General features: G+C 40.2%; 2 protein-coding genes across 19 annotated transcripts; one reads left to right on the top strand and one right to left on the bottom strand.

Annotated features, from left to right (window-relative positions):
* Nucleotides 1-22: 22 nt before the first annotated feature.
* Nucleotides 23-27742, bottom strand: zormin (spectrin and immunoglobulin domain-containing protein zormin). 18 transcript variants are annotated; one of them, XM_086991095.1, is made up of 27 exons: nucleotides 25031-27742; nucleotides 17389-17586; nucleotides 16834-16920; nucleotides 16420-16558; nucleotides 16061-16239; nucleotides 14371-14583; nucleotides 13631-13810; nucleotides 12650-13306; nucleotides 12277-12402; nucleotides 12078-12140; nucleotides 11667-11759; nucleotides 11161-11323; nucleotides 10941-11071; nucleotides 10639-10800; nucleotides 10214-10363; nucleotides 9822-9977; nucleotides 9491-9688; nucleotides 9094-9264; nucleotides 8808-8954; nucleotides 8481-8606; nucleotides 8014-8205; nucleotides 7701-7852; nucleotides 6949-7425; nucleotides 6428-6596; nucleotides 5581-5680; nucleotides 1059-1134; nucleotides 23-816 (listed from the first exon to the last, which is right to left on the bottom strand). In XM_086991095.1, the coding sequence occupies exons 1-26, from the start codon at nucleotides 25157-25159 to the stop codon at nucleotides 1070-1072; spliced, it is 4623 nt and encodes a 1540-aa protein (XP_086847221.1). In that variant the 5' UTR covers nucleotides 25160-27742; the 3' UTR covers nucleotides 23-816; nucleotides 1059-1069. The 18 variants fall into 18 exon arrangements, with proteins under 18 accessions (XP_086847221.1, XP_086847220.1, XP_086847219.1 ...); XM_086991094.1 differs by having other exon boundaries at nucleotides 23-1134; XM_086991093.1 differs by lacking the exon at nucleotides 1059-1134.
* LOC111251958 (actin maturation protease-like) lies at nucleotides 1497-3584 on the top strand. Its single transcript, XM_086991110.1, has 2 exons — nucleotides 1497-1865; nucleotides 2244-3584. Exon 2 carries the CDS (start codon nucleotides 2245-2247, stop codon nucleotides 3133-3135), a length of 891 nt encoding a protein of 296 aa, XP_086847236.1. The 5' UTR covers nucleotides 1497-1865; nucleotide 2244; the 3' UTR covers nucleotides 3136-3584.
* Nucleotides 27743-27987: the final 245 nt, after the last annotated feature.

The raw sequence follows: 27987 nt of genomic DNA, 5'->3' as shown, positions 1-27987 counted from the left end.
ATACAATGAAAATATCGTGGTCTTCCGGTTTTGTAAGGACTTTATTTGTGCAAGCATTTTTTTGTGTATATACATTTATAACCAATATTCAATGTATACATATAAAACACGAGAAAATAAACACAATAAAGATTAAATTTACGGTGAAGGGCTAGTGTTTTTCTTGATTCCAGAACAGACTTAGAAAAAGGTCAGCTTCAACATCAACAAGGAGGTTTTGAAGCCTACCTTTTTTGGGTCTCTGCGTCCTTAGCCTCTGAATTTATAACAAAAGTAAACATTAGTTTTGTATGGCCGTGCTAATTCCACAGACCACTAAAATTGTAACTTATAGTCGAAGTTGAAGTGCAAAGAGTGTACCTTTAGGAACCGTTATGTAGCCAACAGCTAGCAGGAAAAAAATTAAATGGTATCTGTTAAATAAAAAGTCAAATATCTGGGTTTTACATAAAATATTAATCTAAAATGACAAATGTATCCCAACTGAGCTTCACATGTGCGGCAAGGACACGCAGTGCTCTAACAAGTTCAACTGGATAAATATACGACTAATGGGATCTATAAATGCAAACGTCTCTTTCAGTAGCTACTGTAAATCATCAATAGCTAATCATGTAGAGAGGACATGTGTTCTGGATAATAGCGATTTTTTATGATTTTCTTTAATTGGCTATTTGGAACGTATATTGAGCATTCCGTTTGTAGTATCTGCCATCGATTCAGCTTCTTCATTTTAATGTTTTGCAAAAATTAATATTTGGTTTCTTCTATTCAGCGCGTGACCATGACAGGCACTTGTATGAAGACTGGGCGTTGCTGAAATGGAATAGATCTAATATACTTAACTATATGACGTACACAAGAACATGTAGCAAGTTAATAAGGGACGTATTGACTCAATCACTTTATACTTAACATCTTAGTTCATTAAGTATACACAAGTTTATTTAGCAAAGTTGTTAAGCTGTCGCCTGTTCTAAGCATACTGATAGATTTCTTATAATTAATTAGTGGTTTGTTCCGTAATCTGACGTGAATATAGGGTTTGAGTGACGTACCTTCTGTCTGTTTACGGTTCGAAGCTTGTTCGTTCATACGATATCAGCCATAGGAATTTCAATCGTAAATGTCGGCCTGGACATACAAAAGCGATAGCTATCAATTTCGACGACGTTTTTGGGTAAAATCTATCTGTAATCTGTCTTTTTATTACCAACAGAGCTTGAACCAAAGATTTTTTTTTGTTGAAACCATTGCTTTTGTTTTCTTACTACTAGAAGTTTAAAGGGCAGTTTTTAGCATTTCAGGAAACTCTTCCATTCTGGCCATGATTTTCGGTAACCATATCAGTATTACTGCAGTATGACCCAAGCAGGTGGAATAGTTGAGCCTTAAAATGCAGCTAACACATTATTACCGTCGTTAAAGCTTGTTTTGTTGACGAAGATAAGCCTGCGGACCTGAACGAAAACTTTAATATCGACAGATCCAAAGGTCAGGTAAACTGAATCCTTCAGCCAATCCGCTCATATTCAGATAACGTATAGTTATTTTCAAAATGATCCTGGATAGAAGGCTGGCGCACAGGACAGCGCTGTTGCAAAACTTACCCTACAAATGCATTCTATCTCAATTGAAAGCGGCACCTTCGACGACTTACCATCAACGAACCAACAAAAAACACGTGATCTACACAAATAAGTTAGGACGACGTTACCTGTGACGAGTTTCCGAGATGACTTCCTGCTGCTGTTTCTTTCTACAAACAGCAGTACCGTCGAAACAAGTAGCCATCAACATCCTTACCACCGACGCGCTCATTATCATTAGAATATCCACTTCAGCTACGTCCGAATTTAAAAAAGGTATCATGCGTTTGTAGTGCTGTCCTTAGCGGTGCAGCCCACGCCATCAATATATATTCAAATTGTTCAATTCGAAGATTTCTTTTGCTCTGCATTGCTACGGACCAATTAACTAGTTAGGTACGCTACACATGTGTTGTTCTAAACATATGATGACAAAATCACGGAGGTCGAGCAATGCTGGTGCTTAGCCGCGTTGGAACACTTGGCCGGTGAAACTAGCACATCTTCTAAATGGCATTCCTGCTGCTTTGGCTTATTGTGCTGGTCCTATGTACGCCAAAATGAACGGATTCTAAACACACATAAAGGCGTAAGTTCGATCGATTCAAGAACAACAAATTGTGTAGTAGGCGACATAAAACTGCTGTGTTTCAGTATGTGTGACGAAACAGCGCCTGGGTCATCGCAGATGGCGACATCGATCGTCGACGTCTTTCCATTATCGTCAGATCAAACTAGTCGGTTGAACACGTTTGCTAGTCTAGCCGAAACAGTTGAAAATCAAGTAGAGGAAAAGAGGAGCTTCGGTGAGAAGTCTGCCGATGCACCGGTCGAGCTGGTCAACTGTGAGTGGGATCATTTGTCTCTGTACTATCCGGTGGCCGTTATGGCATACAGGAACATCGAGCCTATTCTTCAACGGGGGAACGCTCAGTGCGGGTTTGTAGCGACGGCAATGGCGGCCTCAGCCGTAGGACGCAGACTGGACGTTCAGGGAATGTTCACCTGGGCCTATAATCAGAGCCTAACAAATATTGGAGACCTGTTCGATATTCGAAACTTGAAAATGCTCTGCGATAGGTACATTGGTTTACCTTCGCACGTAATGGAGTTTCCTACGAAGGAAGCCATGATCGCCGATCTCTTCCAAGGGAAGGTGTTTTTGGTACCGTACGATGCCTCGTATGAGACTGGGGTACCGACTACGTTCAACGGCTACAAGGCGCATTGGGCTTTACTCTTTGGTGTATTGTTGATGCGGCAGCCGTGTGAACCTTGTATGAGTGGACTAGACCGATTATCAGTCTATAAGCCAATCTTCCGCGGAAATCTTGAATTTTACGAAGCGCACATGAACAGCGGAGCGGAGTATGTATTGGCGCAGCATGGGTGGTTTAACGAACCGGACCTGTGGTCGGTGGAGGAACTACGTGAAAGCTGCTGCCAGTTAAATGAAGTAGATCCGAAAAGTGCACCAGAATATGTTCTACCCCACGGTGGAATTAGGGAGGGCCTCAGAGGAAAGGTGTTACGATTAGATTTGTGATTTCATTAAAGGATGACTACCAGTGAATACAAGCTGCGTTTCGCGAAAGTTTTATGTCTGATTGAAAGCGACGCTATTGGCATGGTCATGAGAAGTTATCTTTAGTGACAAAAGTTAACTAATGTATATAGTTCTATGATTACAAATTGACTTTTTTTATGTGAATGTGTTTTAATTAACGGAAAGTAAGGCAGATATCAAATGCATCTGCTTTGGTTGATTATACAAGCATGTTTAGTTTGAGTAGACAACTGCGTAAAATGTTATTGTATTTACTCGGCCCTGGTATTATTTGTGAACTGCTTTTTTTCGTATATCGTGGTGAATTGTACATTCAGCATCTATATTTAATATATCTGAATGTCCGCTCTGGAATGGATACTCAAACCAGCTCTTGATAGAAAATGTATACACAAGGGGTGATGAATAAAGTCCGTACATCGTTTTCATGCGTTGTCTTTTCTCTAATGACGTAAATCTTAAAAAGATGTTAGCAAACTGTAGGTAATAGGTTTTGCCACAATTTTGTCGAGCTGGTCTTTGGTGGACTACCATAGGAAAATTGTAGTCTGACCAATTTTCGAAGGTTACTCGTATGATTTGTACCAATATGACCCTCATTATCCGCCTCCATGTAGGAGGTTGGATTATCAAGGCGCCCCACTCCTAAAAATCTCTAGAATTCACTAGGTCTCGTTAGAGTTACTAGAGAGGAGAAGAATTAGAGGACTCCAAGGTAAACAGTCTCCACTTTCTGTCATAATTATTAAGTGCCCCTTAACCGGCGAGAATATAACGCGGATTATTGTGGGTCACAAAGACTCTACTCTTATTGCCTCTATTCAAGGTCCACTAAAGAACTGTATATTTTGGTCAAATTAATGTATTTTATCTTACAATTTAGATTCAATATCAAATTGTCGACGCAGCTATAACTACAAAGCAAATTGCTGAATAACTCGAGTTCTGAATAATAATTTGAAAAATAAATTAATTTTCCTTATTTTTCTCTGTTCTTGCTGACATATTTTCTAACTTATTTTTCCTTTTATAAAGTGAATAAACCGTAGCCTGAAAAATAGTATTCATACCCAGCGTACTTCTAGTGTATGCAGAACTAGCCTATCACCGCTAAATTCGATTTAGGACAGATTTACTTCAATTCCATGAGGTCAGGCGGCTGATTTTTTTGTGTGCACACCATAATCATGATGCTGTATATAAATATTACCACAATGCGCATAATTTATTTTTTTGCATTTAAGAAGCTTTTGATAGATAGTTTCTTATAAATATAACAAGCCTTTAGCGGTAGCCGCTGTTTTGCCGAATTGAGAAAAATTAAAATCATGATAACGTATTTGTCGCCAACACACGAAATTATATAAATCAAGTGTATATTCACCAAATAAATGGTGATCCAGATGTACATATTACAAGACAGAGATACTTTTGGTTTTCGCTCAGTTATTTATGAAAATGTGTATGGAAATGAAGGTTCTCTAGTTCTTGATTGGGGCAATCACACCTAATACGATACAGAAAATGATTTGAGCTCGTGAAGCTTCGAAACATTTTTGCTCTGCATAAACATCTATAAGAATATGTGTAACCCACGTAAGTTGGCACTTGAGCCGAAGGGTCTTATTTTTCAGAAAATAATGAATGCAACCTGCTACATTGTTGAAAGGACGTCGACTTACTCGTGCTCAGTTCAACTACATTTGCACCCAATGTAATAATATGCAATAGAACTTGTCACAGACATGAAATTTATGCAGGAAAAAAGACGGAGATGACTACTCAGTGGATCGACAATTCGATCACTGGCCTTGACGACTAGTAAAGTCTGATCCTAAAGCGTTCTCCGCGTACACAGAGTCGAGCCTTCGTTTCTGCCAGTCCCGACGAATTGACAGCCTTACACGAGTACAAGCCGCTATCGGCGACAAAAACTTCCTGCATGCAGAGCGTGCACTCTCCTACTCAATAAAAGTTGATCACAGCACAGATTAGATGTGTATTCCAATCGGCAAAACTTTGGACCAAGGTTCTTAGGCTTATAACAACTCTACACTGCACATGGTGTTTGTCGACCAACCAATATAGCCTTGTTACGCCAACTCTTACAGGAAATATATGCAAGAAACAAAGCAGCCCATATAAACGCTATGGATCCAACGGTACCTGAGAGTGATCTATTTATTTTGCAAGGTTTTGCCTCTAAGAATTCTGCTTTCCTGTTCAAAAAGACAAATGCCTTTCTCACTTAATACTGAAACCCATTTCTTCGGTGGACGGTGATAAACATTTAAAACAGATTTGCATTGATTTTAAAACGTACAACAAACCACGCGGTTCCCATGCATTTTCAACGATATTCTTTAGTATCGATATGATGTAACCCGCGAACCAGATGTATCATTAGGCAGACGCATAGCTTACCTGTACTGTCATCGAAGGTTGGCGTTATATAGTTGTTAGGGCGAATCATCGTTCCGTCTTTGTACCACGAAATCTGCGCACACGAATTGGATGAAACGAGCTATGAACGTTCTCATAGAGTACGTCATTGAACATTGTAGAGGAACCAAATTTTATGGAAATAGACAACATTACATACATTATGGAAATAGACAAACTGTAAAAGCGATGAATAGCTAACTACGCTAGGAGCCTAGCATTATCATCTAGTTTCAAAAAGTATGTTATCATTAAAAAAAAATTAATTATTCGACTCGATGCGATGCTTCATTTCTTTGTAGCCATATATTTTGCTTAACGTTGTGCCTGGATCTAGCACTACCCTTATTTTTTTTTTACTGTAACTTCGTTTGGTTTCCTTATCAAATGAATAATGTACAGGCCCTTGTAAGCAGTCAAAGAACGTTTGTGAATCTAATTTCTTCTTCGTATGTATGACCAATAATCAATGAGTAAAGTGCAGAGTTGGTGTGTGTGTTTCTCGACATACGTGTTTAAAGTTGTCATGCCAAACGTGATTTTTTCGGCCTGTTTGTCCACGTCCGAATATGAATATAACTCCATTGTAAACATTGATCTCGCTGTGTTACTGTCAAATCAAGGCCTACTATCAATAATCTCGTAATAGGGCATATAGTTGTGTCATGTACGTACAACAAAATCCACAGTAGCTACATCATTTAATCTACACCGAAAAACCTACATCAGTTTTCAAAAATAGTGTATCACACAGTCATACGGACAATTTCAGGAATTACGGTCTATGATTAAGCTTTTTAAAAATCAAATGAATACAGGACTAGTATACCCTTGGTGCGGGAAAAGCTTGAACAACGCAACGAAGAGTGACCCGACGAAGCTCGGGCGTTTCGATATCTTCCAAAGGAACTGCAAAAAACGGGTATGACGAGCTAGAGAGAAGTCCTCCAACAGCGGGCAAGTTACGCCTAGCCGATGACGCATTTCGTGGGAACGTTCTGGAATGCCAGCGCCCATAAGCTTAGGAAAGAACTCCAAACAAGTGTCGCTGTATCGTACATAAATATGCACGCGATCCATATCAGAATGCTTTTTCTGTTAGTCAAGGACATGATTCGGAAATTATTTTTTGACAAAAACCGCTCCCATATTTATCCGTTAGAACCTATCTAATTGTATCATATGAAAGCCTCTAGAAAGGAAGAATGGTGTTATCAAACGGATTAGGAGCGGATCACAAAACGACAAGCATAGCCCAGCTTTTTCTTTAATAGTACATTGACATAGTAGTTTTTCTGAGTCGCATAGGTATAATCCAGCTAGAACGAACTTCCATAGTCTAATTCTTACTTGGATCTACTCGTTGCTGGCACGTCCTCTGCTACTGATGAAGGACAAGATGCAACCGTAGTCTGTCCCCCAACTTCACTGTTATTGGGAGCTCGGAACAATTGAACCGAATGCATACGCTTAACGGGAGCTGGTGCGTGCTGTTCAACTTGCCGAAACGATCGGGTTTGCTCTTCGTGGACGGAGGTAAACGCCTTTGTATTTTTCTCTTGGGATTGCAAAAACATCGATTTGACCTCTTGCGTTGAAGAAAACGACGTCTGGAAACTTGACTGGCTTGCAAAGCTCTGACTTTTAGTCGGCTGCTGTGGAATTGCGGGCTGTTGGAATTGCATCAGTGATGCTTGCATAGACTGCTTGCGAAGCTGGGCCACTAGAAGTTGGAGAGTCTCGAGCACTGTTCGGGTCTCCTGAATGACTCGCTCCGCGTTCGCTGGTACTCGACCTTGGTACAACTGCTGACCCAGACTGATCAGCCTACCCAGAAATTAAGAAGAAAAAAATAAACAACGTAGGTTTTCTGAAACAAGAGAAACAACTGTTCACAATTTCATCTCAGAGGGTAAAAGCTGCTGAGGGCATACAACATGCTTGCAGATAGTGTGTGTAATGTTAGAATCGATACGGGATACCAGAAACCAACAAGAAGGAAATTAAATTATAAAATAACCAATTTTGTTTAGCAGGCGTTCGGAAGGTTGAAATCTAAACCGCTTCGTATTTCTGAGCAGTGTCAATATGGTAAATGTTACTTTTTAAGTCGGTCCTCTTGGTCTAGTTGCGACGAATGAATCCGACTTTGAACTTCGTTAAGAAGTACTTCTTTGTCAGCCCTCTGTGCATTATTGCAGAGTTGGTTGACCCGGACGAGGTAGTCGTTTGTTTCGCGGTACCATTTTTCGGTCTAGTAGATACGATAAGAATAAAAAGATGTAGTCTTATTAAAAACTGAGGACGTTGACGCGGATTCTTTTTACCATTATACATCACTTCAATTTTAATAAAGTATGTCATTGAATTTAAGAACGCTACGTCTCAGATAGTCGTACATATAATGCTACGAACCTCGTCGAGAACAGAAAAATAGAGAACGCCGACATCTACCAACTTGCGGTTGTCTTGTACCAGACGCGTGAATGCGTTCCACTTGAATTGTAGACTAGCTACCTCGCTTTTGACCTGCCGCGTATCCAGGCGCCGATCAGAAGTCAAACGTTGCGACAGCTTCACGAACTCATTGATTTGTCGTTCTAGACACTGACGGTCAATGTTAAAACCATTGATAAATATAAGTGTTTAATATAATATAAACGGTCGTAAAACAAATAGTTATATATTCAATTAGACGACAAACGATGCAAAACACAAGGTACTCATACACGAACGTCCCCGTAGCAATTCATGACTCTTTTGCAAAATTTGTATTTTCCCATTGGTACGAGCATATGGCTCTTTGTTTAATAAGGATTTCGTCTAATAAGAACACTTGATACATTTAATATGGTTGATATGCGATAAATTTATTTACTTACCTTAACGGTCTCCTCGAAGTGCTCAAACGATGTTTGTGCGGTTTTTGCAGCTATGAAGTTATCACCGAAGGCCGATCTTAGCGAGGACAGATCTTCACTTAGCTGGTCAATTCGTTGATTCAACATCTGTGACCATTATTGTACTCTATTAGGTCAACTCACAATATAGAGCTAATTAAGCTCGTAGAAGTGAGAATAGATATAAAAAATTGAGTTAATGTAACAACAGTTTATATAGAAAATTGAGCACGTGGTTGATATGACCACCCAACAGCTAAGAAAATCTAATAATTTGGTTGGGCGATTTCTGATAATTTCGAAACTCGCCTGTGTGTTCGCCTTGAAGTCTAATAGTTTTTTCGATTCGGCCAGTTTAACTTTTTGTTGAGACAGAACACTTTCAAAATGTTGCCTTGTGGCTTCTACTAGGCGAGAAATTTTTTCCTTATCGCGGGTTGCCGCCGCAGCCGGTTCCTGCAATACAGTAGTATGTCTCAGGACTAAATTCAACGAATTGTCGACCTTTCGAACACAGACTAACATTCAAAGATTTCATTAACACTACGCCGAGGTTAGCTGAGTCATCAATTAGTTGATGAACATAATATCCTACAAGCTTATCGATGAGCTGGACCAATTGATCAGATTCCTGTGCCAGAATAACAACTCGGTCTAAAGCATGAGTCTGCTGAGTTTCAAGAGCTCTACCCAGATCCTCCAACGCAATAGGATCGCAACCGGAACCTTTGCCGAGCTTTTCAACAGTCTCCGCACTTTTCTCCATCTAACAAAGATAAAATATAGCTCAAGTTATCACTTTGCAAACTTGAGAGTTGCACCTAGCTTGTTCAAGATCATAAATCTATTGTTTATAAAAAAAAATCTACTATTTAAATATGGAAAACAAATTCAATACCGAGAGTGCGTACAGAGAGAGATCTTGCGTTAGGCGAAACTTTTTCAAGAGTACCATTCTTGATTAGCTAAACCTTATATACATATTCATTCACCTTTTCCACATTAACAAGGAAGCCGGCAAGCTTCTCAACAATACTCTCGTAGTCGCTAATTTTTGTTAGTAGCCTACTAAGGGCTTCCTCCAAGACGTCCTTAACCTTGAGCAGTTCCTTTTTCTCTGACTCGTGCTGTGCCTTCGTCAACAAATGGTCCATGGACCGGAGTCGGACCTCCAACTCGGATTGTACTGTCTGTAATCCAGCAGGTATACCTATACAATTACAGAGTGGCTCACCATCGGCTCCAAAAAAGATTAATCCAATTATTTTTCACCGTATTTTATAATGACAATCGTGAGCTGTGTATCATGAAAGCTATACGTACCCTAACAAGTGGCATGAGGGTGTCAATATGCCTATTCAGATACCTTCGGATGCTCTCTGCACGGTTGAGCTCTCGAGGAATTATTGGGAAGAGCTCCTTCTCCAGCTTCTGTGCGGATTCTTTTGTGCGTTGTGTTTCGCGCATTAGCTGCTCTGCCTACACCAGAGAAACAAAAGCCACGTTACCTATAGAACAGAAACTGCATTTTTGTGACAAACCTAGTATAGGTGGTAAAAGAAGAAAGCAAAGAAATATCTATATGGGATTTTAATCAATCAAAGCTACTCAATTACAGAATACAGGATAATTAAAACTGTAGACAAAGGGGCTTGCTTTTCAATTGATATAGTTCCTACTTGCGTGCTGTGAACCATTTTGGCGGTAATGCCGACCTGTGAAATTTTAGGAGGTGGCGGAGATCGTTTTCGATCTTCCCAGACGTCGAATGTTTTCTTTAGAATATCTCTTCTCGTTGAAACGGTGGCTTGTACAGCTTGTACTGCCGAGACTAATGCGGCAACATCCAAATATGGGTCCTGCATCTGTAAGTTGTTTTATATAATATTAAGGCGCCAGTAAAAAAAATTTCCTTACGATTTAGGTTGAACGCGGTACTAATGCTAAGTCGTTGATATACATTCATGAGTATATATATCTACACATCGATGTATGTAAAAAAAACGTCCAAATATAAAAACTATATTTACTTTTCTCGAGTTCTATTTATTCACAACAGTTTGAATCAATGATTTTCCTACCGCTACCTTCGAAGGTTCTCTTACTAGATCCGAATAGAAAGATCGAATGCGGTACGTACCCGTTTTGCGTCATCTTGAATAATCTTCGCTTGATGATTGAACTGCACGATTGCCTGTTGGGCGTTCATCCAGCTTTGGAAAAGATTTTTTTGTTCAACTTCCGATAAATCGGCACGGGCTCGCCCAACAGATTCTTCCACTTCCGACATATCTGAGGACAGCTATAGATGTATTTGAACGATATGATATAACATACAGGAGCTGAATTAATTGACAGTGTTGGATAAATGGATCTCATGGGACATCCTGAGGCATTATTTATAGGCTCGTATTCGAAAGGGCCATTTATATGAAATATTACCTGAACAGAGAGCTTGAGAAAGTTGACGTATCTTTGGGCAAGACGGACTCGCAGCTCAAGAATATTGCCAATACGCTCCCAGTCATCACGAAGTTTTTGACCGTGTTTTTGTGCGTCCGCTGCATCGTCGCCTGAACAAAGTATCGAATGTAAATTATTGAAGAAAATTGCTAAATCAGAATTCAGTCATCAAAACGGAATTGAATTGATGTATATATACCTCCAATAGAAAGAACAGCCGGAAGCGTTGAGAACGCTGCCAACGCATCCATCTCTTTGACCTTCAGGTCATTCTGTATTTTACTGTGTTCTTGATAAAATTTTTTGACATTAATCAGATCCGCCCCGATCGCAACGTTTTGTTGAAGAAACGCGTCTAACACCTGCGTACATCACCGACATGAAGAAATATGCGGTTAGTTCCCTATTAACTGAGGACAGTTTCTAGTCTCTGATAATTCAAGTGAAAAATGAGCTCCGTAGACTTCATTTTATCGTAGATTATCGTTATTAAGAGCACCTAGTAAAACTATGAATGCCGAATCTGAGGTCGATTTCAATCATAGGTTTTATACGTTATAGATATTTTAGATGCAATTTAGCATTTTCGTTTTAGTTTATATAAGGTACGGCTATGACATCCAGTAGTCGCGATTTTGGCCCCACAGGAAGGCATTAACAAAATATCAGAGTTCTGTTCATAAAAATGCATCGCTGCTCGTGCACCTCGTGAAGCCATTTTTCAATCGAGCAGATCTTAGAACAGAAATTCACAAACGACGGGCTCCGCTGAATAACGAACGCCTGATCGTTAGTCTTCTGAAAATGTAAGAAGCAGATACATAGAGCACATGCGCTAAAAACCACTTTTGCCTCATAGGTTTTTAAGGGGCTAAAAATGATTATATTTTGTAGTAAAAAGCTTCGTTTATATATTAACGCAGCGCAAGCCAAGCAAATTATCAAGAAAATCTCCTAATAAAAGACGTCGCTATGACCTACCATATCTGCGGTAAGGATAAAGAATCTGTGGTACACTTGCGATATTTGATTATGCTGCACAGTGATATATTCATTACCCGCTTATATGTATATGAAGGACAACATGTCCTTACCAGGAAGCGATCGGTTATTTACCTGCTCATCTATGCATCGACTTGGTGTTGTTTTAGTATCCGCAATCATAGTAGCCACCTGTAACTATGGATATAACAATTTCTTAACGTACAATAACAATTTGCCCAATTACTTCAGCTGAGCACAATAAGACGGTAGAAGAAGTAACTGAACAATGATATCCAATACAATGAATCTGTTTCGTATTTTAAACATCTACCTTTACTTCTGACTTGAACTCTTTACGGAGAATGCCAGTTGAAGTAATTTTCGCTTCTTCAAGGTGGACCTCTTTGTAAGTCGTCTTCTTTTCCTTGATCTCCTTATCCATAGATTTACAAACAACCTGTCCAATATTTAAAAAATAAGTGGCTAAAATATGACTTGGAAATAAGTGTCATCGAAGACCATTGCACGAAAAGGCCTTGGTATTTCTCATCCACACGTATGCAATCATCAAATGTTTTTACAAACTCAATAATACAGGTAATTAGTTTACTAATAATTTCTACTAATTTGATTACATGAAACTTTTATCTATATATTTAATATCAGAATATTTACATTACTATATAGGTCTTTGACTGAGTTACCTTTTGATCAAAAGATCCCTCGACGGAAGCAGGCGGCGCTTGGATCGTTTCTATTTGCTGCGGAGCAACTTGATCTTTAGATGGGAACGTATCCTGTATAGATTCGTTCACCAGACTTTCTTTGTATTTTTCAAGTTTGCGTGGAACGTCTGGCTGAAGCTTATCCTCGTTCAGGGACTGTGGCGTGACCTCTTCATAGAGATCTGACTCGGTAGGCGATGTTAACAGCGATCTCTCATCGTTAGCGGCGGCGGGCTGATCCTGTGTAGTGGAAACTTTAGCTGTTTCCGTAGTTAAAGTTGATTCAACTTTTTCTCTAGCAGATAAATTAGGCACCGCTGGTAATGGCTTGTTTGGTCTTTGACCCGCCGACTTCATTAGCAACTTTTCCTCTGAGATTTTCGGTCTCGATGAAAGCAGACTTTGTCCACCTGTTGTGTCAGCCTTCTTCCTGCCTGAAGTTGAGGTTTGACTTATTGTGCTTGTTATCGTTTCTGCTGTAGTTCTATTTATGAGCTTATTCAAAGCGATCTTAACACCAGCAACAGCAGAGGGTTCAACTTCATAAAATTTTACTAAATCTTGAGCTTCTTTAACGAGTATTTCTTTCCTTTTCGCACAATCAGCGTCGGCGTCGTCTTTGTTGTTCCCAATTATCTACAAATGCAGAAATAAAATGGCGATCAGCACAAAATGAGAAATTTTAGTTAGTATAAAATTTTTTAAATTCACGCTGCCAAGCAGTTTGCTGGATTGCGGCAATATTAATAGAAGCAGTACACGTTAGTAATCCTAGATACTTCTGGAAAATATTAATCTTCAAATATCATAATCAGCTGCGATTGATGCATTTTAGGGATATATTATTCTGTTATAAGCATCGCCTAATAATTGGACAATATTAATTCGAGCTTAGTATTGCACAATATATATATATATATATATATATAAGGCTTTTGCAGATCTGTCATGACAACGAGCCTCATCCGTCTTTGTGAAGAAATCTTCCGCCTTGTGGAGATATTCAATTCTTGTGTGAAGACTTTCTTCCACATCTGTGATGTTAGAGAGAAGAAGATAAGCTCTCTGCTGAAGATCGGAGCTTGTGTAACCGCCGCACGATGGATCCTCAGTAGACTTCAATAGTTTGATTGCCGCCTGCTGACAAAGATCGTAACGTACTGATTATGTACATAGTAAAATCAATTTTCATTCGGCTGTGTAAGATTGTAAATGAAGAGTGTGCGCGTTTCGGCTTCGTTACCAGTGAAGCGCAAATTTTCAGTCCATATACTCAATGTGGACGAAAGGGTAACAAGGAAGACAAAATACACCGAACAGAAAATATTCAACTACGACAGTTTGCATGAACTAGTATATTTCCGTCCATGAAGATCTCATGGACTTAGTGTAGAATATTGAGAAGGTACTATATACTACTGAAAATCCTATGCTCGACCACCGTCCCGAGTTAATGTCGTCATCGGTATTCTTTCAGACACTGGCGTGAAGTCCTATTCACGCCTGATTATAACTGACAAATAATAGCCATTTTACTCAAAGCTAAAACGTATATTTATATCCCATTCAGTTCTACGTGCTATGAGGTCTTGCTAGCAAAATCTAGAGTTACCTCATTTCATACAACCCTCATTGCACTTATACTATGATGAACCACTTTTGATCATAAGTAGAAAACGCACGAAAACCGGGTTACCTACTTGGCGTTTGTTCTTAACGTCGTCGAGTTTCCCGATTAGGTCATTGAGTATGGCCTGAGTTGTTTGACTGCTGCTTCCGAGCGACCTCTCATCGAGAATCTTCTTGCTAACAGATCGGTACCACTCTTCCAGAGAACGAAGACCCTCTTCCAGCTCTCTTTTGCGAGTCGACCCAATCAACATGAACTCCCTCTGAGACAGTATCACTTCCACCTGCAATGATACACAGGCAAACAATTATAATTATGATGATGCAAATGCGATGCGAGTGGAAATACGATAAAAACAATGCCGTATTAGTAGCGGTAACACCACTGAAGACCTGAGCTTCAACTTGACTAAGCTAATCAACTGTTCAATCTAGCGACAACGACGGACGGTGTAGACACTACCGCACTGACTGGTGTCTTTCGGTCCGGCTACAGCCGGTGTCTGCGAGCGATACGTCGTCAGGCCCTTCCATAGAGGCAGCGAGCGTCGAACGAGAATGTTGCTATCAAGCCGCCAACAGCCGCTGCAGCAGTGTTTACTTTGAACTCGAGTCCTATGGCGCGACCCTGCAACTGGGACGTATCGTGAACCACCGAAACAAGAACCAGCCGCAGTCGTTAAGTTGAGATTGCTAGATCAACGGTGTGTGCCAGAGCGTAGCGGTCAATCGTCAATACGAACATAAAAGGCCGAATGGAGATCACAAACCGACGTTAAGCTATAGGCTGCTGGTAGATGTTCTTATGCTGACGACGGTCAGAGACGACTCGGGCGGACAGGAGTAGGTGGATGATTACTGCGCAATCGAGCTCAAAATTGTGGCAGTCACGTCAGGCACCGTTAGTGCTCAGACTCAGCACGGATATAGCCATTAGGTGTAAGGGAGCGGCAATGAATAGATCGGCAAACAGTTCTGTGCGATGGTTATAATGCGAATGAGCGGGGAAAGGACACGTGGGTGGAAAACTGGCGTGTGCAAGAAGTGAATGAAGTACTTCTGCGATATGCATATAGAATTAATCGTTAATGGGGGAGGAACGACGGACACAAGGTACTGGAAAATTAGCTTGTACGAAAAACATTATTAAGAAAGATGTAATGCAGTCTGATGTTGTACATATGTAGGACCTAACCTATTTCGTGGGTTTGTGTGTCTATAGAGTAACGTTGCGTGATGATTTCTGCATTGTTATTTATACATGATCTGTATGGAAAGTAATGGGAGATGAATAAACTCGCATTAGATAAAATAACGTTGGACGTTAATTATTTGAGGGTCAACAGAGTTTGACTTGTTAGCCAGAGTTACATCAGAATAAGCGGACGCTGATCGAACGCTTAAGACTCTATAGTCGGTGTTCGGAGAAACGATGGTTTCCTTTAGTAACAATAATCAGACTAATTTAAGCTCCGACAATCGCCATTGCGTTAGCTCGAAATTATGAATCGTACGTACGTATTACCCAGGTTGTTCTACTTAAACGTATTTTTACGAGGTACTCAGTTAACAGTCGTAATTTTAATAACGTACTAATACTAACTAACGTATCTTCTAGAGTCCGTCCAGATTGATATAAACGACCATAAAATAGAATGCCGGAATAGGTAAATAAAAACGGACTGACTACAGTCGAGTGACCGGATGAGGATCTAAATAACACGAGGCTTATTTTTGAAGTGGAAATCTGTTCATGCTCACCTCCGCCATCTTCGTCTGTAAGAACTCCTCGTAGTCGCTAATTTCTCGCAGGGTCTTTTCGGCGGCTTTTCGCATGTACTCTGACCGTGAGTCTGCCAATGAACGTTCAGCAATGGGACGCACAAAATCAAGAAGTAGATCAGCTTCGGTTGACAGCTGCTTCGAACAATTTGTCAATGCTAAAAAATCATCATCAAACGTTAGTTCAATTAAAATAGTTCGTAGATAAGAAGAAAGTTCAACGGGCAGTATTTGGCTTGGGAACTTGAACCGCTCATACGTCAATTGTCAGAGACAGCAATTTAGACGCGGAACTTGCTGACCTCATGCAAGTCTGATTCAATTAATTAGACGCCTACCTTCTCTTGCTGTTCGCAGTTGTTCTAATGCCTGGTGGCACTTTTGCGCATCATGAGGAATGAAGCTTTCACCGAATTCCATTTCAGCACGAGTCAGCTTCTCAAGAAGTGTTCGTGCCCGTGTATGGAACATCACCGCCTAACGCAATACGGTTATTCTCAGTTAAAGGAGGAACTTTAGCGGCCGAATTCGACCAAAACGCGCCTAGTTTGTTTAAGCTAGAGACTTTCAAAATGAAGCTGGAAAATAACTTAGCGCTATGATATTATTACGATCAATCTTAGGTTCGAAAGTATTTCCCAAATGTAGTAGTAAGTTAATGTCAACCGCTTTTATGACTAATATACAATGTACCTGTATTATTACTATTTCTATTCTTTTCGATACACATTTATATGTATATACATATATACCTGGTGTAGGATAAGTTTCCTCTGTTCTAACTGGCTATTCAGATCCCTCCATGCATGGCCGAGACTATCAGCCATTGCTTGATACACCTGAAGGAAAAAGAAATTACCTATATTTGGTAATAAGGCTATACTCGCACGTTCTAGAATTTACGCCCGGTTTCCCCGGTAAGATTTACTCCATAATTTGACGTTGGCTTCGTCTATTCTATCACATGCGCGTTTAAAGTCATCGCTCAACTCATGAACTTCTAAGGTTGTTTGACTCTGCGAAATAAGTTAATTGACGTTCTTGTAGTTTTCATAGTGGTATCCACTAGTGTTGCAGTCACTGATGTAGACTGACGTAACGCATTTATTTGACGAATAGCTCATTCTGTCTCCGGATATGGTCATTCTAACTCCGTTATGGAACCCATTGGAAATAGGGGAGAGTGGGAGAGAGAGGGGGGAGAGAGAGTTTGTATTATATATGATATCGGTACTATATTTTTAGCGGTATTCGCGAACCCGCACAGGACCTAATCTATTGTGCAATTCACAGTCCATAGTACTAACCTCTTTCCTAGGTTTCTGTCTAGTAATTGTTTCATCTGCCTGCTTTAGCAACTCTTCAACAGGATTCTGCTGCCCCTGAAGTTTTTCCAAGACAGAATCGTGCTGCTTACAGAGCTGAGAAGCCTCCTCAAGATTCGATCCGATATCCGTGAATAAAGGTACCATTTCTTGAATTTTTAGCTTAATGCATTCCGCACACTGAAATAGAGAATATAATATAAAATAAATAATCTGTTTTCTAAATACTAAAGGAGCTTTCTTTTCTGCTTTAAGTATTAGCTCTAAATGTCAAAATAAAAAAGTAAGCTTTTTTCGGCGACGTTTTATGTGCTAATGCCAAAACGCAGCGTCGGCCATACCATACATGGCACAGAAACTATACATTGATTGGTTGAAACCCCCATAGTAATATGGATTCGCGATCATATCACTTCCAATACGACAATATAATAAGTAAGCCAAGTGTTTTTAGACTGCTTTGAGAAGCTCATGCCAATGTGTTACCAATGGCCGAAGAACTTCTTCCTTGCAACAATTTATATATTTCTGGATACCTTAACAGATGTGAAATAAAAACCTCTGTTGTTAATAGGGTGCCTCGAGTTATTTAATATATGCTCGAAGTATACTCCCACATAGTTTTTGTCACAACGATTGCTACTTCCATACCTACGGAGCTGTGTTTCGTTTCTCATTAAATTTACGGCGAGCACTGGACGCGCCCTATCGATTCTCTGCTTGCATCTGCTATGTATATATATATATATATATATATATATATATATATATATATATATATATATATATATATATATATGTGGGTTACACAGCTCAATGTAATCATTCTTTTAAGTTCTATGAAATATATACATATATATATACATTGTTTTGTTTATCGTTTGGCGCTACAAGATTCTATGACTCACAAGGGAAGCGGGGTCTAGGGAAAAATATCAAGAATCTTCAGTGAATTAGGATACATAAAACAGCGCGTAGCCAAACCGGTTAGCAACTTGCAGTGCACGAGATTAAAATTTCAAATAAACGCGCCTAAAAAAAGCTGGTTATTGACGAGTAGAAGATAACCAGACTGTTCGAGCCAACAGAAGGTTGAAATGGGCTGGTTGCTTTGCAGTCTAATACTAATCTCACATATCAGAATGACAGTATAGCTTTAGCCCACAAAGCAATCTATTGCGTGAAGCTATTCGAAGATTGCACTAGTCCAGACGGGTACAATCGAGGAGTATTCTCTTCGACGCATTAGCCTGCTCGAAATCCACTTAGCTCGTAGCGTCTGAAGTCAGTCCTTACCTAATAGGAACTACTAAAATGGGCGTGTTCCAGTTCTCAAACTAAGTTGCATTACAAATGGCAGTACATGGTATCGTTTCCTACAATACCGCTTCTACGAAAGAAATAAATGGTTTTACCAGAAATTAAGTACAAGCCCTACGTGTTTAATAACAAATCCGATATAGGCTCAATCTCAACTCCGCCCTAAACGATTTCATCTCATAGAATATATAATGTTTCATCGATTTATTATCGAAGTTATTTTTAAGTTAGAGGCGTTTTGGGTACTTGATAATCTACACAAAGGTTAGGTAAATATGTTGAAATCTTGTGGAATAATCAGTAATATAACCCATGTTGAAAGATCTTAGTAGGTTTGCAAGTCCTCTTTTTCAACAATTACCGTACAACGGGCTATAAGTGTAGTGGATTCTGAAGCCTATTTTAGCAGCTCATCTCTTCTGGTCTATATAGTATTGACGCCTGCTACTAATATAGGTATTAGAAATAAAAAGAATCTTTAATTAATGTTACCGTGCTGGCTTATCATATGACTAAGCGTGGGCTTAATACCGCTCAAATTCTGTGAAAAGTGGCGAGCTTGCAAGACGCGTCGGCTCTAGGCGTGCAACCGCTAATGGGAAACATACAGGTCAACGACCGCTTGCTGTCTTTTAGGCTCGGGGCGAAGCTTCTAGTAATCAGGCTCGCACCACTTACTAGACCAACTGTTAATGGTACTTCTTTGATCTAGGTATGGTTATCTCAACTATCTGTGTTCTTTTAGACTTAACAAAAAAACCTAAGTACCGGATGTCTGGAAACCCGTTTACAGTAAAAGACTTTGGCGCAGATTTTAAAATTTGCCGGTGCGTTTTCTTATCTCAGAGGCTGAATGACGCTAATGACCAGATCCAAAAGGCCTCTGGCGTTTTTCTGATAAAAAAAAGAAGAGCATTCCGCACAAAAATAGTTTCAGCATCTTGGTTTAATTTTATGTGTAACGTATACAAAGTAACACAACGATTTGTAAGCATATAATTACGCACCTTCACAGGCCTGCGTGTTAAAAGTCTGATATTAGTTTACATGCCAATTTCGTCTAAAAACGAACGTATATTCATCACAGAATATTCAATATCTAAACAGCTGGAAATAGCATAGACAAAGTGAATTCACCTATGCATCTTCAAGCAATATGAGTTGAAAGGGTTCAATAACATTTTTCATGAAGCTTTTCTTGCAAGACGAGCTGTTCTTACTTGCCATGCAACAGCGTCGAGGTTTATTATAAATATCTTTGTTAAATCTAATTATTATAGTGAGAGACATGTGTGCGAGAATCTGAGATTTCACTATATTTCCCTCCCTTTCTTAGTGCAGTTTTTCTTTATTCGTTGGAAAATCACGCTACGTTTTTGAAGACCGACCTCTACCTGACTGCATGTAAAGTTTCTACTTTCTCACTTCCCATCCATTCTCACCGTGAAAATTGCTCCCTTTAAATTGGCCGATAAGAGAGTGTGATTACGGCTACGGAGGTTACGAAACCTCAAACGCATAGCTAGTATGACAAACCCTTAAATATATTACTGACGTTGGGGTTAAAACACAATCCCGAGAACCATACAATTAAACGAACAAGCAATCATGAGCGTTTGCTGCGGTAGTGGTGGCATAACCAACAGTTTTTTTTTTGTCATTTTGCAACAATCCGAAAAAATCATTGGTTACCTTTTTACCAGTAGCAGGCTCAACGGCTGAACGTTGTACTACCTGCCAAGTTACACATATTTTAATCTTGAGGGATTTTAATCGCAGTGACCACGTGTTTTGGAGGTATGGCGTCATCCTGGGTATGGAGTCTTTGACAGTTTACTGGCAGTACTACTTCTATATATCAGTGCATAGTTGTTTGTAGAGTAAAGTTTGACGGTTTTTAAATATAACCTTCTGTGCAATTTGCCTTCACTCGGACTTCTGTAGTTACATATTCTTAACGTTTATTATTATTAATATCGTTTCAATGCAGAAAAACGTACCTAGGAGGTTGATAGACGACTGGTTACGATATTGAGCACTCGATGTAGCTTGCTTTACGAAGATATTTTGTCTGTAATGATTTCTCTTTTATTTTCTCAAAAACCGTCATATCTCCTAACGCCTTTACAGAAGAGGGAACATCAATTAAGTTTACCGCTAGATCACCCTTCAAACCACCAAGCTTTAACTGCTCTCCGATAACTTTCTGAACACCCTATACGCATACGTGTTTCATGGAGCACGAAAGCAAAAACCTCTTTTTTTGACAGATCCATACTGTCTCCCCTGCGTGTATCCTTATACATGTTTTTTTTCTGTGTTACTTAAATGAGCTTGCGCACGACGTTTCCGAATTTGTGTGCCTTAATTTACACAAGGTTTAGTTTGAAACACCGTGTTCTTCATCAATGGCGATATTTAGGAAGTGATTCTTTTTTACCTGTTCTAAACCTTTCGCCGACGTCAGAAGCTCCTACAAGCTGGCTTCTGGATGAAATCTACCCTTACATGAGCCGTTACTACAGCGGCGGGTAAGCAGTGAAATATCTCTCACGAATTACGTTACCCATCGATTAGACATAGATCGAAAAGACCGATCTTAAAATTTGTTATATGAACTAGTAGCCTTTTGTTTTGTATTCGGTCCTTTCGCCGTGTGAACTAGATAAAATGTCCTAAAGAGTACGTATATAGAAGCAATAACGAAAAAGTAGTCTTGTGCCATACTCATTTGAAGAGCTTAATTCAGTACGATTTTTAATAGTCACAAAACCCCGGTCACAAAATATCCGATTGTAGCACATTGACAATTGCCGCGGTATTCGCACGAGAGGGAATAGGACGAATTGGAACTGTGGCAGATACCAATTGAAACATCTATGAAATCAATTCCTAGACGATCAGTCTAGACTCGATTAAATAAAAATTAATTGTCTGATAAATGCGAATGCATATTAACCCTATATTGTGCACGTAAAAAAGAGGACGCCTACTGAAGTGTAACTGGCAATAGGTAAATTGGTCTACAATATTACAGGGCATAATAGGGCAAATCATTAAGAACCCTGTTATTTTAATCGAATAAAAGTGGAACAATTAAGGGCCGTTGATATGTAAATAGGTCCAGTTTCAGGCTGCCGGTTTATGCCGCTCCTATCCGTAGCAAAGCTTTCTCTCATTACAGACTGTACCGCACATGGTCATATCTAGCTATCGTCAAAAACCTTCTTCTCAGCCATTCGTGAAGACTGCACCTAGTTAATTACTATTGCTATATTCGTTAGCAGCCCGTGTATTTGCTATGTGGCATTCAGGGCGCCATTGGTCGAAAGTAGACAGTTTGCTTAGTGTTTGACCTATGGATAGACTAGAATTTTCATCATAAGGTGTTATGGTCTTGCCATGGTCCCCTAAAACACGCCTCCGCATAGCCGGGCATCGAAGCTAACTCAGTATCCTCGGTGGCATGTTTGAACTGTGTTTCAGCTTCTGGCTAAAGCTTGCGAGCCCATTACCCGTACTACGTGAAAATCAACATCTACCAAATACGCAGTTGTTTAATGCTTTAATAATATGCTTTTCTATACACTCACCTAACTGGCTGTGGTTCGTAAAAGGATCCTTCTTTTTCGTAAAAAAAAAGACACTGGTCGACGAGTAACGAAAAAAATCATATGGTATTACACAGCCCTCTATCCATATCATATGTAAACGTAATTCGTTTATTCAACAACGAATTTACTACATGAGAAAACGTTTCGAAGAACTCGAAACTAGAGTAATTATACACAGGTTAACGAAACCGTTTCTATTATCTCTAGGAAAGTGAATATTTCAGGAGAGACCTTAAATAATGTTTTTTAATTCCTACTGCTCAGCTCTAGTTATGTGCCGACAGCATAGTCCCCTTTTAATTACGCTCTATTATATTAATTTTCTGCTTTGAAGGTTCATACCGTACCACCAACACGAAGCGATAAATGGCACTTCTGTACACAGATGTCAGGGGAAACAAAATCACCTACAAGCTACTGGAATGCACCTAACAGGCCAGAATGAACCTTCCAGCCGATACTTGTTTCTTGGTATTTTGAAGACACAACAAAGTAGTCTTTATCTAATTGGTACTTTTGCCCAATAGTAAAAGTGTGGAAAGAACAGTCACGTTCTATAATTAATTTTTCGACTAAGCCTCGAGATGCTCACAACGATACCCTTAGACCTGCAGCTAAACAAAAAAAAATCACACCACGATATCTGTAATGTTGGGCCTTTTTTCAAACAGAACTTTGCACAAATTTTCGGTATGAACCGGCAGCTCGGTATTCCTTTTTAAGCATTCCTAAACAAATCTCGATGTTCTATAGTAATAAAGGGCAAACGCCTTAACGTTTATTAATCAAGGCATGTAGAAGATTAATAATTTCAGGCGTTTCGCCCGTGCGAGAAGATAGTATTGTTTCTTTCCAATGATTTTGTGTGTCAGCTATTATAGCGTCGTTATAAGGGAAGTGTTTAGAGCTTCAAATGTTGTTCAGGGAACTAATTCGCTCCTATTAGATCCACTGACCCATTTCAAAAGACCGCGAATACTACTAGTAAAGTCATTCAGTGAGCGATCTAACTTGTCTGGTAGCCCAGAAGGTGGAGTGGGGAAAAATGGCGTCGCTACGGACGCCATAGCCAATTAACAATGAGGCGCTCTGCAGGTGAGCACTGCTAGCATAGAAACTAATTATGTCTGGCCGTAAGAGTTTCTATACAAGCGTTTCCCGATAGACCAGTAAACAACTGGCGACACGCGAAGTAATTGTGTGGAGTTTCGATAGAGGGCAAAGGAGAACAACAGAAAAGGAGCGATTGAGGGGTTTTTGAGCCAACAAAAACTATGAGAATATGTTTTAACTAAAACAATGTTTTTAATGCAGAATACATTGCCAAAGCCCTTCTGCATAACAAAGGGGCCTGAATAAAAATGCTCGTGTTGAGTCCTCGTAGAGATTGCAACTTCTCTTGATCCGCGCTGAAGCAAACGGGCAGGTTGGCCGAACATGAATCGTTTAGATAATGGTTGATATGGTAGGAACAAAGACCTTATTTGGTCAGACAGTTATCTTATACTGTGAGTGCTCTTGTGTGATCTTTAAACGACCGGCGATTGGGTCTGGTAGGACCTTGAGAGCTGTGGAATCTATGTTGTAAGCTTTTCATAGAAGAAAAGCATTTAATGCAGAATTAATAAAGCAAAGACTTCCGAACTGATATGAGTGTACAAAGAATTGCTAAAAACCGCTGAGACGAAATACGTTCATTCTATCTACAAACAGATCATTGCCTCAATAAACAGTTCCTTGGAAGTTAGCACAAACATCAAACACCGTTTGACATGAAAGACTTCGCATCACAGAATGCTGACTCAACCTGACATATCGACCGAGCAATACAACTTACGTCATAAATGGGTAACACGACCAACAGTACTATACTTGACAAAATGACAATTAATTTTCTATAAATTCAAAATAGTGCCTATCACATGATAAACCGCAAACTTCGAGTGAAATATTTGTGATGAGATATTTTAACCATATTCTACAACTATATGGATAACTATTTCTCTACCAACCACATCCAATACAGCCTTTTTGGCCAGATGCATAGGGTCCTAGCAGCACAAAAATCTCAAGACCTTATGACGATGCATTTGTTTGTCATTGGCCTCACTAACGAAAGGTGTCGGTCAATAGCACCAATGACTGATGGCCTGAATCGACAGAGATCGCCATACTATAAACGTATGGTGATCATTTAATGGCACCCAATTAGAACATCAAGAGGCTTCCTTTTGACTCCTTCCTTTTGATGAATCTATAAAATGTGTTGACTGAGCGATGTTTCGTTTACACGATATATATTAATAGGCAAGATAAAATTCTTGGCGGTGTTCGCTATCAGCGCAGTAAACATTGTGTACACAAATAAATTAAGGAGTAACAGATCTGATAGGTTTTACAGGCAACATAGTAATACAAGCTTCATAAAGGAAAAAGCTTCAAAAAAAAAGAATGCAACTCCATAAAATCTTCACAAACGGCTTTAAAAACATACAATAGTTTTGCTTAGTTGTAAATGCTAGCAAACCTCGAAGACAAGCTCAACACGTTTACGATCGGACTATAATGACTTCCTATGTTTCTTAGTCCAAAATGTCGAAAAACATAGTACCCTTTTTTTCAGATACGTACGGAACGGTTAACTTGCTGTTAAAAATGTTTACGTGTCCTAAAAACCGGCTCAGACCAACCTGTAACAACGCGAGCACAAGTTTTGTTGCACCGCTTTGTATAGCAACGCTGCTTATTGTCGTCGTTCCAGTTTCATTGGCCTGTGTGTCGGCCCCTATCTGTTTATTTGTTTCCGTAGGTGCACTCATTTTGTCCGCCGAACTAGACCGTTTTTCAAATTTTTCTTCTGAATCAAAGAGTTCCACTTCAAATGTTTATATAACCCATATATAACATGCAGTCTTTGATAATCGATACGATCCACATACGCAGTCAAACAAACGTCGGAGTATTCTTTGAAGATTCAATGGGTGCTTTCAGGTCTTCGAGTATTTTGTGCAGTTTGGTTCTCATCAACGATTTATTTGACAATTTCTCTAATCTGTTGCTTGCCTTCTATTATCTCTTTCGATTCATTGCTGCTGCTGCTGGTCCCGTTATATGTGTCACAATAGTTAGGATTTCTCTTGGCATCATTGTTGAACACTTAACAACAAATATAGACAAATGATTTCGGTTTTCGACGAAACGAACTCTCACGCTTTTCCACTCGCTCAGTTTCGCGCGTGCACTACAAACGCTATCGGAACGTCCTTTTACTCCAACCGACGAAATTGCTTCTCTCTTGTTTTTTATCGGGTCGCTGCTGTCCCACGCCTGCGGAGACTGCTAACTCAGTACGATGTTGAGTCAAATTGCAGCCGTAGCGAATCCGTCACTAGTACCTCCTTGGACAATGAAAACAATCTGATCAATCGTAGGTGACACAGGGTGGCCAAGTATAACTATAGCCGCCACAGAATTCGTAGTGGTATAACTTCAAATGAGTTATTATTGGTAGGGGAAGCGGCCACGGCGCGCACTAATTATGCTAGTTGCAGTAGAGAGCCAGAAGCACAAGTTCTAGAAGCAGGAAGAAGAAGAAGCATATATAAAAGAAAACCAAGTAGCGCTTAGTTCCCGCGACGTTCTTCCTAGTCGGTTACCCTGTTTGTCTGGCTGAAGAGGAAATCGGCTAGTAGCATCAGTGGCATGCGGACAACAACCGGTATTAAGACAGAAGTCCCTCCTTCTTTCCCGTTAGTTGGCGCGCGACGCCGACTTTAAGTGAGCGGCTGTCTTGCTGCGTGGTGAGCACCGAGCGTCACTGGTTAATGCCGCCGGCACCAGCAGCCGATGCTGCTGCGACTCGTACCGTTGTTTCCATCGGTGTGTAGCTAAGTGCGGGTGTGCTAGCGGTAGCCCGAGAAAGTAGGGGGGGCCCGAGTCCTTTTTTGCTAACGGAAGACGACTAGAGAAGGGCAGCCTTGCGACAGGGCTACGACGCGACTGGTGTCGAGTTGGTCATGTCCTGCGCCCTGCTGCGCCGTGACACGCCTCGATAGTGTAACGCTAGTCGATGCATTCATACGACTTTTCGAGAAGCGCGACAATTCTGACAGTGGCGACGGGCAACATCGAAATCGGACGACGACAACGCAGGAGAGATAACACGCACAAGACCTTAGCAGACCTATGCAGAACAAGGCCTAGACAAAATGGGCATCGCCATTACTATCCGTAAGACGACATAGAGAGCTATGTTGTTTCATGCTTTGATCGCCGGTCCTGTCGCTTTTGCTGATACTTGAGCAGCAGGTTGGCTAAAGTCAGCTTGGCCTACCACGTTGAGACTATGCGAATGTGTAGCCTCGCAGATTCTGTCGGAGTGTGTTGATGATGGCGGCAGTAACGCTGTAGTAACAGGGGTGACTGACGCATTCGACAAGAAAAACGATCTCTACGCTTTATGGAGAAGAACAGTTGTTTAGTCGGGTAAAATTTAGTGAAACAGATTATGAATCATCGATGATTGATGGCTTTTTTAAAAGTGTTATAGATGAAGAGACCGTAAAAGGGTAAAGTAGATGGGTTTGAAGGTATAAAAGTATGTAACCTCAGGTAAAAACAGCAAGATGTGCGTGGCACGTCATTGGAAAATAAGTGTTGATGGAATACCCTTACATGATAACTACCGTCTATGCATGCAGACCATTTGCAAAACATATTCGTAGTCTGCATTTTTTAAATAAGCCACAAGTAAAATTGTTACGAAATTTAAAAATATAATCTGCAGATACTAGGTTGAGCTAGCATAGTTGAAAGAAAAATATAGGTCATCGAAGCCCAACCTCAAGAACCACCCTACTTATATAGCCGTTCTCGAACAGTTCCCGCGTCCTCCTCCCTATCAGACCATCAGAAATTATATTTTACATTCAATCCGAACAATGGAGATTTCATCCTTTTTTTCAATACGATGTTGACCCGAACAAACCACCATCGTTATATAGCAATCGTTCTAATGAAGTTCGTGTATATACATATAAATCCGCGTATCTTTTAATGTAACTGCATGAAGTACCACAGTTAACAAGTTCACCAGTTATGTAGATAGTGTATGCGTAATATTTCATCCAAAATGAACATCCTTTACAAACCACTACTAGAAATATGCTCGTCGACAACCACAATCAGCAGACAATGTCTTGCGTGACAGTCTGCCGTTGCGCTGGCCTGGCAGCTACAACGAGATAGCCGAAAGGATGCGTGTCGTCACTTTATCAGTTCTTCTTCCATTTCTCCCTTTGGAGCTGAGCAGCAGAAAACGGGTGGTGCTACTGCTGCTGTTACCGGCCCATCTATATCGTAATGTCGTCAAATCGCGAGCAAAAGGAAACTATCGGCAGACGATTCGGTTGCCGTCATCGACAAAATGACGTGAGAAGGATATGATCGAGTGTAAGCGGTTAAGTAGACATCGCTAGCAGGGGCGGCGGCGGCGGCGGCGGCGGCGGCTCCGAAAGAAACGAACAATGACAAACGTACACTGCTGTCGTCACACAAATGCGGCAAACGAACGCCGGCGAAGTAAAAGCATACGCGTAAAAGACGATGACGCTCGTATTCGTGGAGGGGAGCCGTCGATCAGCATCAC

Source organism: Varroa destructor, unplaced genomic scaffold (assembly GCF_002443255.2).
Source record: "Varroa destructor unplaced genomic scaffold, Vdes_3.0 BEIS01000005.1, whole genome shotgun sequence".
Lineage (NCBI taxonomy): Eukaryota > Metazoa > Arthropoda > Arachnida > Mesostigmata > Varroidae > Varroa > Varroa destructor.
Note: the sequence above shows the minus strand (reverse complement) of the source record. Positions and strands in the feature narration are given on the sequence as shown.